At 38.0% G+C, this 15,017-nt stretch overlaps 1 protein-coding gene across 1 annotated transcript in view; it reads left to right on the top strand.

Moving 5' to 3' along the window:
• ARHGAP15 (Rho GTPase activating protein 15) overlaps nt 1-6,000 on the top strand; it is a gene marked incomplete at both ends in the record, with an annotated part of 224,747 nt that extends 218,747 nt beyond the window's left edge. The window contains one exon of the mRNA XM_009706536.1: nt 5,866-6,000. Coding sequence (XP_009704838.1) covers nt 5,866-6,000 — 135 coding nt within the window. The remainder of the gene's footprint in view (nt 1-5,865) is intronic.
• Between the last annotated feature and the right edge of the window lie 9,017 nt (nt 6,001-15,017).

Below are 15,017 nucleotides of genomic sequence, written 5' to 3'. Positions count from 1 at the left end.
GTACCTGAGTGTTTCTTTGATCCTGAAGGAAGGAATAATTTGGCCCTGCAGGTTTCAGTTGCTCAGACGTTCTATGCCTGCTCCTACTCTTTGTTAACAAGTCATCTCCAAGCAAGTCGCGCAGAAGTATGTTGATCTGTAGACAGGTGGTCTATCTATTCCTAGGGAGATTTCAGCTGCATTATGAGGGGAAACATTCCATATTTAAAATCACTCATTTTCCCATATGGAATAGTTGATTCAGCTAAATTCAATCTACTTTAAAAGTACTTGTAATTATAACTTATTACAGAAATTATTGCTTCAAAGCACGATGATATAATATGCTAATATAGCTGTCATCTAATCCTGTAGCAGGTATTGGCAGTGAATGATGTATGAAAGTGTCTTAGTGATGATACTTGTTTCTGGCTACCAAAAGGATTCTCCTTTCAGTATCACTGTATATTTTTATGCTTACACTTTCAAACAACAACCGATAGCATAGAAATTTCCCCGACGCAATGGCATCGCTGGCTCACCACTTTTCTAAACCTTTGAACTACTCTGCATGCTTTCATGATGTACCATTTCTGAACTTCTGGAATGTACTGGATCTTTTTCACAAAAACAATGAGATAGTTCATCTCTCTCTTACTCTGTGGACTTCTGTGGAATTATGCGAGGATGAATATCACCCAGTGTGCTCAAGTACAGAAAACTCTTAGTTTTCTGGCACAGATTGAGATTTAAGTTAGCAGTACTTGGTTGTTTCAGCATGCCCCCAGGTCAGCGAACTGTCATTTCAGAGAACTGGAACAAACAGCGCTCTAGATGCACATAGAGATGTTCTGAGTTTTAGCTTAAGTTGCTCAGTAATTTGCGCCTGGGTTCCATGGAAATGGGCATTCCAATAATAAACAAATGCTCAGGAATTATAACATCATGGCTTAAATTTTCTGTTAAAAGGGCATGCCGTGTTCCTCCAGCAGAGAAGGAGTAATGCACACAAACTTTCATTTGCTGACTATATCCTTGATGATTCATCAGCAGTAGTGTTGGATGGATAGAGCAGAAGCTGCTTAGAAATACATTGTGTACAAAATTTAATGATTTGCTTAGCTACCATTTTCTTTCATTTGTTTAAACAGTCTTGGAAGTGAAGGACCATGCACTGAACGCAGGCAGGACAGTGGACCTCCCAAACCTAGCAAGGGAGAGAGGAAGAAGAATTATTTAGCTGGGAAAGAACTCACAGATATCTGGCTGAATGAGGAAAGAATTTCTTTGCATGAGTTGAGACTTCTGCTGTACTATTTAATCAAAATTCAAGGGACTGTATGAACTTTGGAGTGACTATATAAAATGCAATGTCAGGACGTGATTTACTGGCAGGGAGGGAAGCTAAACATCATGTGTCCCATTGCCAAGGGGTGAGCTCCTTGTCATATGATGAGCAAGAGCCTTCACCACCTCACAGCATCCCATTACTGTCATGTCTCCGGACATCTCTGTGCTCTATTACTATTTTAAATTGAGTGCAATCACTTTGAAAGAAGCTGTTTGCCCCAAGAAGGTTGCTGTGTCTCTGCACTAGTGATCAGAGACCCTGGGGCTTGTAAAATGCAGGAACAGCTACCAAACACACGTATCTTTCAGTGTACAAATTAATATTTGTGCTGTCAGTCGTGAAAATAGCCCTCACAAAGGGATTTAGTGGTGAAGGAGAGTGCTGTTGCAAGTGAAGGACTTCTGCTTGAGTCTGTTCTTTATATTTTTCCTATTGAAGACCATGAATGGCCAGCAAATTATTTTTGAAGAACATAACCATCCAAAACAAAAGGAAAAGGAAAGAGAAGTCTTCAAGTTTGAGAAAGAAGAGGAATGACAGTGGACAGTTTTTATTTTCCTAGTATATGCAAGAGGAATTTTCTTTTCCTCTTTTAACCACAGGACTCTGTTTTGGATCTCTCACTAGTAAACTGCCTATTGGGATAAGTCCAGCAAGTTTCCCAAGCTTGTGAGGGATATTGTATGCGCTAGTTACCAGTGCTGTGCAGGACTTTCTCCAGGGGACATCACCCTCAGCATATGTGCTGGGCCCTGGGATGAAGACTCCAGCGCTCTGAGGTTTCACACACTGGATCTGGGGGCTGGTTGAACCCCAAATGCCAAAGGTTTGCAGAGGAGTACAGAGGTGGCAGCTGGGGTGGCCTAGTGCCCGCCGTGCAGGGCATTGCCGTCCCAATGCTGCCATGTGCAGCCAGCAGCAGGGAAACAGTGAAAAAGGCAGCGCTGTTAGCAAACGAATTACAGTACGAGACCCAATAAAACACATCTCACCAAAGTCTTTAGAAAGTTTTTTGAGGGCACAACTGCTATATCAGACCAGACACTGCTAGTTGTGTTTGCAGAAATTACTTTCTGCATGATTTGAGGTCATCCACAAGGCCACTTGCAGGAATGTATAACACCCGGAGTGAAGCAGGGCTTCTGAACGTGGTGCTCTGGGATTTAATGGTAGCATGGGCAAAAGACAGTATATAGCCAGGAAATACTTGTATAAATTTTCTTAAAAGAAAAATGACCAAGAAGTACTCTCAGATGACTGAGTTTTCCTCCTAGAGACTAGTCCACATACCAGGCAGGGCATGTGGTTAGAGGAACCACATCCATTTTCTTTCTTCTCAGTACTGCCTTGGTTGATTTTCGTATTTTCTTTTTTTTTTGTCTTTAGCTGATCGTTCCATAGATGACCTTCTTCCTTTTCAAACAAGGGTAACCTTATGATGGTATGCTTAATCCAAAGTTGAACTCCTCTTTGGTTCTACTGCAGACGTTGCGAGTGCCATTAAAAACCTGTATTGTTGAAAAGGCGGATTTACTAAGAATAATAACACAGTAAAACACACATTCCCTTCACAAATGTATTGTATATCAACTTCTTTTAACTAATAACCTTGACAAGTGCCTGAGCTATTTTTTTTTTCATTAATGTGGTCTTTATATTTTCAGTCCGAGTATTAGCATAAATTTTAGGGGATTTTCTGGGCATATTTGTGTCTGTATCTAAGATATATGATATCAACTGGCAGTGATGGTTGAACTAATCAAATACTACTGACAAGTTAAAGCAAATTTTTAGGACTGTGAGATTTTGAGCATCTTCCCAGATACAGTATCTCCTGACTGAAAGCAGTCCTTGACTGTCAAGTTTAAATACCAGATTTGGGGCTTAATCTTTATGTAAGCAAAGCACCCCAATAAGAAATACGTCTGAGTAAAGCCAAAAAGTCAGGTCCTCCCCTTAAATCTAACCTGAAATGCATGTGTGTCTGTTTGCTTATGGCCCTATCACCATGGTATGTGAGCGATTCCAACCAGTGGGAACCAAACAGGAGTCTTACACTGAATGGACTTCTATTTTCTTTTTAATTCTTTTTTTTTTTTTTTGGCTTGGCATTTGTTCCTTCTAGCAAACATTTTTAAAAACTCTCTTATTGCTAGAGGGAAAATTGACACCCTTTGCTTGCACGATGATACATTCCTAACACGTTTCCTTGAAGAGCTGGAAATGGTGCAAAAATCTGGTAAGATAAGTCTCTATAAAGCCTTAGAAGTCAAGCATTCCACTTTAGACATTTAAGACAAATGCATGGCAAAAACAAGTTGTTGTGTTTTTTTTTTTTAAGGTTTCTACTTAAAGTTCTGTGCCAAAGCTACAGTACTTATACATTTTCTAAATGTGTTTTAAGCAATAAGTTGTACAACATTTTTAGAACATGTGTTAAGCTATTTCTCTAAGAATGAAGCTCTTAACAAAACATAAGCACTCTGCATGAGATCTTAGCAGCAAAGTGCTTAAAAGATAAAGTAAGAATTGGTACCATGGGAAGAACACCAGCTGTAGAGCACACAGGTCCATTATGAGAAGTATGGTAGTGGGTAGGGAGAAAATGATTTAATCAGGAGTAAAACCAATTTTATTATAAGGGCACGCAGGGGGTGTGGCACCATAGTGAGAGGGACATTTCAAAATATCTGACAGATTTCAACAATGTGAAAACCCACCCTGTTCTTTAAAGTGACAGTAAACCCCATCAGGTCTCTCTTTTTGATGCTATTGTTAACAGTTGACTGTTTAAAGCTGGCCTGCTAAGATGCTGTCGATCTAGTTCAATAGTGTGTGGCAAAATAAAAGGCTAATTGTTGAAATACGATCAATCAAATATGATCTCAGAGTCTAAAGAAGATCCCCTCTGGAAACTCATTTGAGATCAAATCATTACTTTTATGATTGAGGTAATTCAATGGGAAAAAAAAAAAAAAAAAAAAAAGAGGCTTGAAACCAAAGAAGCAAGCAAGACAACTAAATGAAATGCACAAGTCTGTCTTTGTTCCAGCTTTGTCTCACATTACTCCAAGTTAAGGAATTGGGTCCATTCCTTTATTTGTATACATTTCCTGAATCTAGAAATTTAGAAAGCATTTAATAACATTTATTAAATAAAAGTTGAAAGACGACTCCATTTTGAATAAGATTTTCTGTCCAAAAGTAAACTCGATAGTGAGAAAACCATTGCATTAAAGTACCAGGGATCTGGAGTTGTGGGTGTCCATGTGTCTCCAATAATTTTACCATTTTGTTTAACAACAGTTCAATAAAGAAGCTGCTCTTGAAGCCAGCTGAATTGCTAAACATGAAATTTCAGTGACATTTAGTAAAAACATTTCAGGATTATGTTGCTTCAAATTAAATTTGTTCAGTAGTTTTCATGGTTGGCCCCCAATTTGCATTCAGACTGAAATTTTCTAAAAAAGAGTATCATAGCACATGTGAAAAAAAGCTAACTCCATTTTTGGAGTAAGAGAACTTGGAGAAAGTGTGTGTCATTTTAATTTGGACTAATAAGGATTTGCACTTTCCTAGAGTTTTATATGGATTATGATCTCACTGTTTATTATGTTCTAACAGTATCACACTACTAGAATTAAAAAGAGAAAACAAAACCAAAGAAAAATAGAATAATCATCCAATCTTGGTTTATTTTTATTAGAAACTCTATTTTAGCGTTTAGTTTCTTTTATATTTAAATTCCTTAGCTCAGTCAAGCTTCAAAAGAAAACATTTTTTTTGTTTGCAAAACAGTTTTGTAAGCACTTGCGGTTTGTCTTTAGTGTGTTATCATTTTTGACAGCTTTGCATAGCCTAGGTAGGCCAACAGGGGTCTGTCTAATATTGTTGCTGGGCAAATCTTCCTCCCAGAGATGAAAACCAAACAAAATATTTTTGAAGCAGTAAGAAGGAATTAATATCCTTTCTCTCACAGTACTCTATTCCTTGCTGACATTACATTCAGGCAAAAAAAAGGAGAAAAGCGTTACCCATTATTCCCTTGTACATAGCAGGGCTAACACATGTAAAGCAATAACTCATTTTCTATTGCCATGTTTAGCATATGTCTCCTGTTGGCTCAGCAAGGCCTTTAGGCCGGTCCCTTGAGCCGTCCATCGTTGGCAACTCTTAGCCCCTCGGCCTCAAAACCAAATAGCTTTGAATCATGTTGAGCCGTGATGCTAATTTTCATACTGATGCATTATGGGAATAAATGTATCTGACATACTGTGTCAATGGTACTGTCTCTTTGTGTCTCTTGTTTTTTGTTAGCTGCATTCCTACAGATGGTATTCCATTGAAAATGTTCTCTTCCTACAAAAAAAAAAAAAAAAAAGAAAAGAAAAAAAAACATGCACAGCACCAAACCTCTAGGTGCAGAAGGCTGTTAACGGTTGCTGATGATAGTAGGCAAACATTAACATAATAATTAGTGTCTTGTAATTGTTTCATTAAAACCAGTTGTTCCATTTCTCCTCGTGTTTTCCCAGAAGAGAAGCTGAATTTGGACGACAGCCAGTGGGAGGACATCCACGTTGTCACCGGAGCACTCAAGATGTTTTTCAGAGAGCTGCCTGAGCCGCTGTTCCCATACTGCTTCTTTGAACAGTTTGTGGAGGCGATAAGTAAGTACATCAGATACAGTAGAAGCTAGTGAAATAGCCTGTTATATAAAAATAATAATAAACTTAAAAATAGAAGAACAGAGGCATCTCAAATCTGACTTAACTCCCATTATCCGTGATCCTGTCGTCTTATTGTTTTTGACTGCCTTTTATCTCCTACAGCATTTAGTTATTTCACTGGAGGAAAAAAAAAAATCAAATTATTGATCTATAAATTTTGTATATGCAATTTAACTGCAGTGCCTAAAATGGTTTAGGAAAGGAATTAAAATGTGTATGTATTCAAAATATGCTAGGCTGATAATCCATATATCCCCAAACACAAGAGAAAGACTAATAATTGTGAATCATGTTAGAAGGGGCTGTCTTTATGTTAATCAGAATGAAATGCGTGTGTTTTGTTCCACAAGGTTGCAGACTCTTGCCTTGCAGTGATCACAAAAAGAATGCGAAAACATTCATGTTCTCATTTTCATATCTACCTTTGCTTTATTATTTTAATTTTTTTTTAAGTTGGCAGGCATCAAAAGTATTTTCAAAGTCCAAGGCAATTATTCTGTTGCATAGCTCTGTGGTTTATGTGCTGCAAACCTCTCTGTATTTAATATATGCAGGTGCATTTTGTAAAACTGTATCAGCTTGGAAAAACTTGACTGAAAAACAGAGTGATTTGGAGGTTTGCTCCTGTTGGAGAGTGGGGGGGAGAGGGATAGCTTAAAGGGAAAAAGCCTAGTAGGAGCTTAATTAAAGATCCAATAGAGAAAAATCTCTAGGAAAAAAAAATGAACCCAATAAAGTACTTAGAGATTTGTTTTCTGAATGATGGGCATGCATATTTGCCATTACTGTTAATGAGAGCTGTGTGTGCACATGCGCAGGTGTCAGAGAGTATGAAACCCTTAATGTACGGCTCACTTTGATTTTATATTCATAAGAGTCTTTAGTTCGACTAAAGCTTTTCAAGACCCAGTATTGGATATAATGAGGTTAAATACATCTCACAAGATCCTTCCCTTCTTGATTATTTAGAGATGCAGTACAGTTAAATGCACAACGTAAAGAAATGCATTACCTGAAAGTTTACTCTTGGCGGCTCAATTTCTTCTCCTTCCAAAGGAAACTAGATGGAGAACATCACCTCTCGAGTTTCAGTGCCTGTTGCATAGTCTCTGCAGCGCTCACAGAGGAAAAACAATAAAGAATTTCTTACTGTTCAGCTTCAGTTTCTGTGATGCATTAGGATACGATGCTCACTGAATCACCAGCACTTGAACATGCCCTTCAGGTGGTTCTCCATCCCCCTGCTATGTCCTCTTGGAAGGAGGAGATGCGGTGCCTTAAGCGGATGCAGTCAGTTCACAGGGCACAGCCTGGCATGCCATTCGCATCTCTTCTTATGCACCTTATTCTGCAGTTGAGTGTTTAATACCTCTTCTCTGCCATTATCGCTTTCTCTTCCTGATAATCCACCCTCACACTGGTCTTCTGGGGCTAAATATAGTCTTTATCCCCCTTATCGCTATTTTTTATTGCCCTTTGGTGTATGCTTTGGCTGAGCAAACACTACTGTATTCTGAAGAACATTATCAGGACACCATGATCTCATCCTTCGTGCTGTCTTCTGGTCTCATTCTCCCTGCTCGTGTCCAAGTCAGGTGATTTGAAATCTTTTAGTGGCCAGTTGGGGAGATTTTTGACGGTAAAAATAACAGGTAACCAGTAATAGACCTGCGAATTAAGAGTTTGAAAGCATGTCAGGAAGAGACTGTCTAGTAAAGCATTAATATTCATGAATGAGAAATTAATGTCCCTTTCTGCTATTTGAACTATTATTAATTCTTATTATGATTTTGAGAGCCATTATACACATTGATAGGCTAATGAACAGTCATTTATAGAGGGATTTTAAGACACTTTATTCCTAGGAAGAAAATGCTAGCACTCTCAGACATGCTTTGCACTATTTCAAACCCCTAATTCTTGTTGCTTGCTTTACTGCACATCAGGGTGATTTCCACCTAATCCAACTGTCTAAAGTAATCTACGATTTCCAATCAATCTTCTCTTTATTTGGCCTTTACTGCCACAGTATCTACAAATCCGTATTCTTACCAACTCTACTTAAAAAACGTCTGTAAACAACAATTAGGTGTTTTCAGTGTTTTTGGAGCTCTTCTGTATGTTAATATTCCTGAGGCAAAGTAAAAAATCTCTTTTCTTCAATATAATTTCCATTGCAGTTGGTTCTTTGACTACTTTGTGCTAATTACTCTACCCGGTCAGTACTAAGCTGCTAGAAAATTTCCCTTCTTCTTCAGGTGAGAAAGAGGCTTTTGTATCTCTGTCTTTTCTGTCCATTCTTCAAAAATGGGAATTATTAGCATATAGGGCATGAGCGTGCTGTACAGTTAGAAAAAGCGCTTAACAATGCCAGACATAAGCCAACCTGATGATGGCTAGGAAAAAGGTAATTAGGACACATTCCCACACTGCCATGATGATAATATCCTTGGTCCGGCACTGAGCACCTCTTAGAGCCTTATATTTGGTAAATAAGATGAAGTGGTCTAAAAACCTATCTGTAGTAGGTTCCAACAAGTTACCAATAATATCTCTTGGGGATTTAGTCATTTAACTAAAAGTTTCAGGAGGAATGAATACCCAAGAAGTGCCATGGACTCCTTATGCTGATGCTATTTTAAAGATTATGTGAAAAAAAATCCAAAGCAAACTTAGTATTACTTTTCCTGGATGATGCCCTTTTAATTAATATCTCTATTATGTACATGGGAACAAAAATTTACAGTACTGTGTATTAGACAAAGTGCTAGCTTTCCACCTTCAATTTCCCCTATAAATAACTTTAGCTATGGCCATAACATTAGAAGAATTTAGATACAACCAGAATATCAGAAGATAATTCAAGGCATTATAGAAACTTAGAATTCTGCTTGCCAGGCTGAAGCTGGATAATTACTGTCCATATAGCTTATATCGGAGAATTTATGTGATAAATGAAAGGCCACAAGACCTCTGACCTAATATTAATTTTGTTTCTTAGGATTTGGAAAGCAGTTTTTTTTCAAGAATTTTGTTTAGTATATTACTGGCGAGTCATTTTGTGGTATTTTGGATGAAATATGCACTTCTAAAGTGTGCCCAAATGCTGCTATGAAGTCAGGTTCAGCCACACTTAAATTACTTAGCACCGCAAATAGTTCTATTGATTTTCTGGAAGACCAACAGACGTGGTTCAACAGATTGTCTGCAAGTAAAATTGTGCTTCATGTGAGTAAGGTGGTAGAAGTGCCAATAACTGAAACACTTAATCACCTTATTTACAGAATTCAACGTACATGGCCGTACAAACTTATGCCAGAACTTCAGCCACTGAAACAAAAAAAAATCTACCTCCAAAATCTGTTAAGAAATATTAGCAGGTAAATGTCTTAGTTGATTATAAATCAACTATAATTGAACTAGTTTTCTTGAAAGGTCTCAGGCAGAAGGCATGGAAAAAAAGAAATTTATCTACTACAGTCTTCTGTGCGATGATGGCTGATATACACAGCATAGGAAATATTCAAATACCGCCTAGTCCTTCCAGTAGCAGGAGAAAGCTGTATAGGTTGTGAATCTGTATAGACAGTGCATCTGTGCAACTGCAGTTACGAAAAAAACCCCACTGATATTCCACAAAGGAAAATTCCACTCAGTTCCCAAAGCTGCAACATCTGTCTCTGGTTTGGAAGGCTTGAGCTCAGGTCTTTGATTTTCTCTGCAACAGGTTGGAAAGATTACTCCATTGGAAAGATTTTTTTCAATGAGGTCTAGTCATTATGCCTGCATTTCAGTTCCTTATCTCTAATATGAATTTAATGGGTGTCACGTAAGTACTGTAGATAAATAGGTGATTTATTGTTTAAAATGCACACAGAGAGACAGATGTATATATACTCTAAATAGAAATCCTTTTGCCAGAATTATGATTCTTCCACAGACAGTTTTCTGAATGAAGGTATCTGTTACTGCTGTGGGTTTCCCACTTAAAGCAGATGAACACAGGAATGAGATTAATAAAAATGTAGTGTTGCAAAATCTGACTTGCAGGCTTTCAAGTGGAATCCACAACCTAATATGAGATATCTCAGGCCTCGGTGTGAGGAAGAGAAAACATGGGATCCACATCAGCCACCAAGTCCCTGGAGAAGGGATAGCATTTGTGGGGCACCAGATCTAGTTAGCATACAGGGCTTAGGTCCTGGTAATCTCTCGCAGGATCAAGGCTCCCCAGACACTTAGGTAAAGTAATTCGCCATTTCTGGACCTCAAGCTTTTCAACCCTGGCAGAAAAGGAAGCATTTCTCTGCACAGGGAGAAGTAGACCCATAGGCATCTAAAGTTCTTCGAAGGCCACAATCACAGCATCTAATTAGCTTATACACCTTCAGGGATAGATGGCAGCTGAATAAGTTTTTTCAAAATTATAATGGTGAATTTAAGTGCCTAGGCACTACTTAAGGTCCACATTAGATACTCATATAATTTTTGTTTTTTCAAGGTCTGGATTTTTTTTTTTTTTGATTGCTCTGATAGATGATTAACACTTTTTTCAACTGATTTCACACATATCCTTTCAATATATCAATTAGGGTCTTCTGGTGCATGCTAAACAGAATTCACAGTGTCATTCCTATCAATCCTATAATGTTATGTGTTACCCTACTATATGGAAACTGAAGAGGGTTATTTAGGATCTTACACATAATAGAGTTTTATAACTTTTTTGTTCTTGAAAGATGTTAGATAAAAAATTTATTTCAGTTTTGCTGCTATGAGATACTGATCTTTACTGGTCTTGTCTGACAAAATCTATGATGATAACATAGCAAAGCAATAAACTCTTTCCTGAGAATGATAGATCATTTTTAAACCCACAAAAGCTAGCAGCGCTACCAGTGGTAGTCAGTCCTCTCTGTGTTGGTCAGCTGTCTTCATCTCCACGATGGCTGGCATCAGTAAAAAGGTTTTCTTTGAGCTTGGGCTCTAGTTCTGCTTCAGAAAGGTCCCCCAAGAACCTGCTGCCTGTGTCGCTGGAGACAACATATTGCAGAAACTCACATCTATCTGGGCAATGATCACGCTTCGGTCTTCAGCAGGCCATAGCAAATTTTGCACTGAATAATGCAACTTTTGAGGAATTTGCACAGAAGATGTCTGCACCAAAATCAGGCAAAAAACTGTCGCAGGAGGTAATAAACAAATCCAGTCATCAATACATAATCATGATTGAAGAAGAGAATTACATTTGTTGAAAACATAGTGTAGCAAGGACCTGCTCTGAACTACTATGCAGTGTTATGAAAATAGTAGCTGGAAAACAGAAAGGAAGTAAATACATTCATTTATTCTGACAGTCATAACATCCTTGTATCATCTTGGTGGGAAGTTACAAAAGATGTCTAAAGAGATTTTCAAAAGACATCTAAAGAAACCTCACTCGAGGCTTACAAAGAACAAGGCTCAAGGCCAACTCGTCTTGGAAAGACAAGTCAGCATATTGCACTGTAAGAAATCCATGACAGTCTCTTAACATCATCACGTAATAGGTTCCTGAGAAACCAAATCTTATCAGTCTCTGGCATTATGCAAATTTCTGTCATAATCTCAATCTGTGGGCTTCGAGTCCTAATCAAACTGCCTTCAGATTCACAGTTGGCGAGTCTCCTATTGAAATCGTTTTCCTATCCTCCATTTACTTGTCCAAGGAAGTTTTGGGGCTTGGCATGCCATCAGAAAGCCTCAATTTCATGTGAACATGGTGATTTATAAACAAATCCAAGGTCACAACACTATATCTCACATAATAAATCATAATTAATACCTTTTTTGGCCAAATCCAAAAATCAGAAGGCAGTACAAACCCACAAACTAATGTGAATGCAACAAAAAAATGTGCAGAAACAAGAAGTATTCAAAAGTTGAGGTGCGACTCTTTAAAAGGTTTCTTTAAAAAATGAATGATTTTGCAGGTAATATAATTTCAGGGATATCCATCCATGTAAATATATGAACATGTGTACAGTTTTTCTGTTGAAGTATGTAGTCTCCCAAGAACAATAACAGGAACGATAATAATAACAGCTCATTCAGAAAGTGGTACTGAGTAATTTCAGTGGAGATTGAGTACTATTAAATCCGTTTTGTAAAGCTTTTTGAAACGTTATCTGGAAAGTTGTGTGAAATTCTCATTCAAGAATGATTAACTGATATTGGAATAGAAAGAAAAAACTCTCACATTTTAGAAAAGATGCTAAAATGATATAGGACACAGAGAGACTAGAAGAGAAGGCTTCTAATCTGTGGGTGTTAACAAAATACAGACAGAAAGTGTATATGATCATCCTGAATGAAACCAACAAGTAAAAAAAAAAATAGATGAGAAAGTGCAGTTTAAATTAAACTATATTCCACAAGAGAGGTGTATAACCTGGCTACAAATTCATTTAAGTTGTAACATTCCCAACCAATATAGCTACCATATTCTAGCACTGTCTCCACTCAAATTTGAGCCAGTAAGAAAGTATATCTTCACTGAAGATGTAAATGGAGGCTGTCATATTTGTAATAGCACCAAACTGGTAACTAAAGAGATTAATTCCAGGCTCTTTCTTGCCAGGAGGTGTCAAGGAACAATATGCCCCGGTAACCTCCTAGTTCTCTTTCAGTGACCTTCCCTTCACAGTTGCAAACTGTTTCTGCTCAACAGCATTTTTAAATAGATCTTTCCAGGTCTGGAAGCAACTGTTTCAGGAAAAAAAATAAAAATTGGAGGGCATGCCTATGAATAGATTTTTTTCGTTCGAGGTGGAAAATAGCCCAACATGTTAAGAAATAAAGGGCATTGGAAAGAAAATTAGTGAGTAAAATATTTCTTCCTATTTTTTTTTTTTCCTGCTTAGAAAGTTTCAATTAAGTTGTTGGAAGGGAAATGAAAAGAAAATCTACACATGAAGGTTCAACTCTTCTACAGGGTTTCTCTTTGTGAAGGATGCCCAGGTAACACCTGTCCCCAGGAAGCCTGATCCTAGATTGACTTTGCTTTTTTTTTTTTTTCTTAAACATGAGCATCGGCCTTTAAAATGAGATATGTTGTGATATTTACTAATCCTTTTCTTCTGTTAGCACACGATTCTGTTGGGCTACGAAGAGCACTTCATAAAACTCTTAGACGTGCACTGAAATAATATTCTAACTAGTTTTTTTCCCCTGTGAACTTTACCTAAAGACAGTGGTCCAGTGACACCAGCAAATCGGTTAATTTACCTTTTCAGGAAAAGAGGAGAGTCTGAGCAACCTCGCTGAAAGGGTTACACGAGTGATGAAAATTACCTTAATATAGGAACAGAAAAACTGTATAATTTAGTCTTATAAATATGGTGGAGGCATTACAATTATCATCAAAGGAAATGAAAAAGTTTTAAAAGAATTTGTACGTGGATTTTGCTGTCATGCAAAAGTTTGTGCAGGAGAGACATATTCTTCCCCAGCTTAGTCTTTTTTGTTGTTACAGTTATAATTTTTTTAGCATAGTGGAAATTTTATTGCGGATGCCTGGCCTGTCTCTTAACTCATGCTAATTATATTCATAATTAAATGTTAAACAAGAATTGACTAGGCCAACTGGCTTGCACAGGTGTTTGTGATATGAATGGTTTAATGCTTACACAATAAATTATTGGATACAAATCTGCAGTAATCTGCTCAGTGAGAACCTTTTTCAAGAACTTTTCTGTACATGGTAGGTCCAGCATAGTGCTTTGAAGCCAGGACTTGCACATAGCACTTACTAGAGAGCATTATGTCAAAATCGTGGCTTGTCCTCGATTGTGCAAGCACTAACAAGGCTAAAAGTTTTTTTCTGGGCTCTTGCCTGCCATGGGACACAGGTGCTCAGAGCATTAATGTTTATGGGAAGCTGGAGGAGTCACTGGATGCTTGGTGGAAATATCCTCTGGGGAGCAGAGTGCCTCACTTCAATTTGCAAAAAAAGTTGTTTGTATTTCTAACTGATAGCCAGATTAATCGCTGAGGCTCCCGTTACTCTCTGTTAGCTTTACACCAACTGCTGGTTGACAGAGTATGGAATCAAAAGCTTGCAAATGGAAAAAGGCATGGGTTTCAGTTTGCTCCTCTTCTACTTAATTTTGGGGCATGGAAAAGAGTGTATTCGTGTAATTTAAATTTCATTTGTGGTTTAGAGAATCTTTTTGTAGGGGAAAGAAAGGGCAGAAGCAAGAAGCCAGCCAACTAGAGAGTTCATATGTGGGTTAGCATAAGAGAAACTCATAGAGAAAATCAAGCAGGAGAGAATGGTGAAAAAGAAGATAAAGGGAAACAGAGATCTGAGCAACAATACGGAGCAGAAAAGAGGAGGGAAAAAGAGAGAAAGGGAGCTCTTTAGTGACTGTGACAAGATCTCTGTAACCTGGAGTGTTTGCAGGAGGCAGGGGGAAAGGAACTTCTCATGAAGGTTATCAGGAGCTCTTGACAAAGTGAGAATTGGCACTCTGGGTTTGAGGGGAAAAATGTTTCATCAGGCTTGTGAGTGAAGCTTCCACTCGGGGAAAGTAATAACAGGAGGAGAAGCAGCCTATAATGTCCCAGTTACACAGTTTCAGAGGTGCAAAAATGCAAGAGATGAGGGGGGAGGAAAGTAGGAAGAGAAGACCAGGAAGGGAGGGAAAAGGAGACCCTTCAAGAAAACAAGAAGGGGATGCTGAAAGTCATCACCTGCAGTGCTGTGCTGTCTTAATCTCTCCATACACCTTCTTAGTATCTAAAAGTTGCTGCCTTCTCCAAATAAGAGTAACACCACACATCTCTGTGTGGTGGCATGTTGGATCCGAACCAAGACATGATAATGTCTTGGTGAAAAAAATGACAACTGAGTTATTCTCTAGTCCTTGTCACATAGATGATATTTAAAGACCTAGACTAGTACACTATTTGAAGAC

The sequence above is a fragment of the Cariama cristata genome, unplaced genomic scaffold (genome assembly GCF_000690535.1).
Source record: "Cariama cristata isolate BGI_N322 unplaced genomic scaffold, ASM69053v1 scaffold6738, whole genome shotgun sequence".
In the NCBI taxonomy this organism is placed as follows: Eukaryota; Metazoa; Chordata; class Aves; order Cariamiformes; family Cariamidae; genus Cariama; species Cariama cristata.
This window is presented reverse-complemented; position numbering and strand designations above follow the sequence as displayed.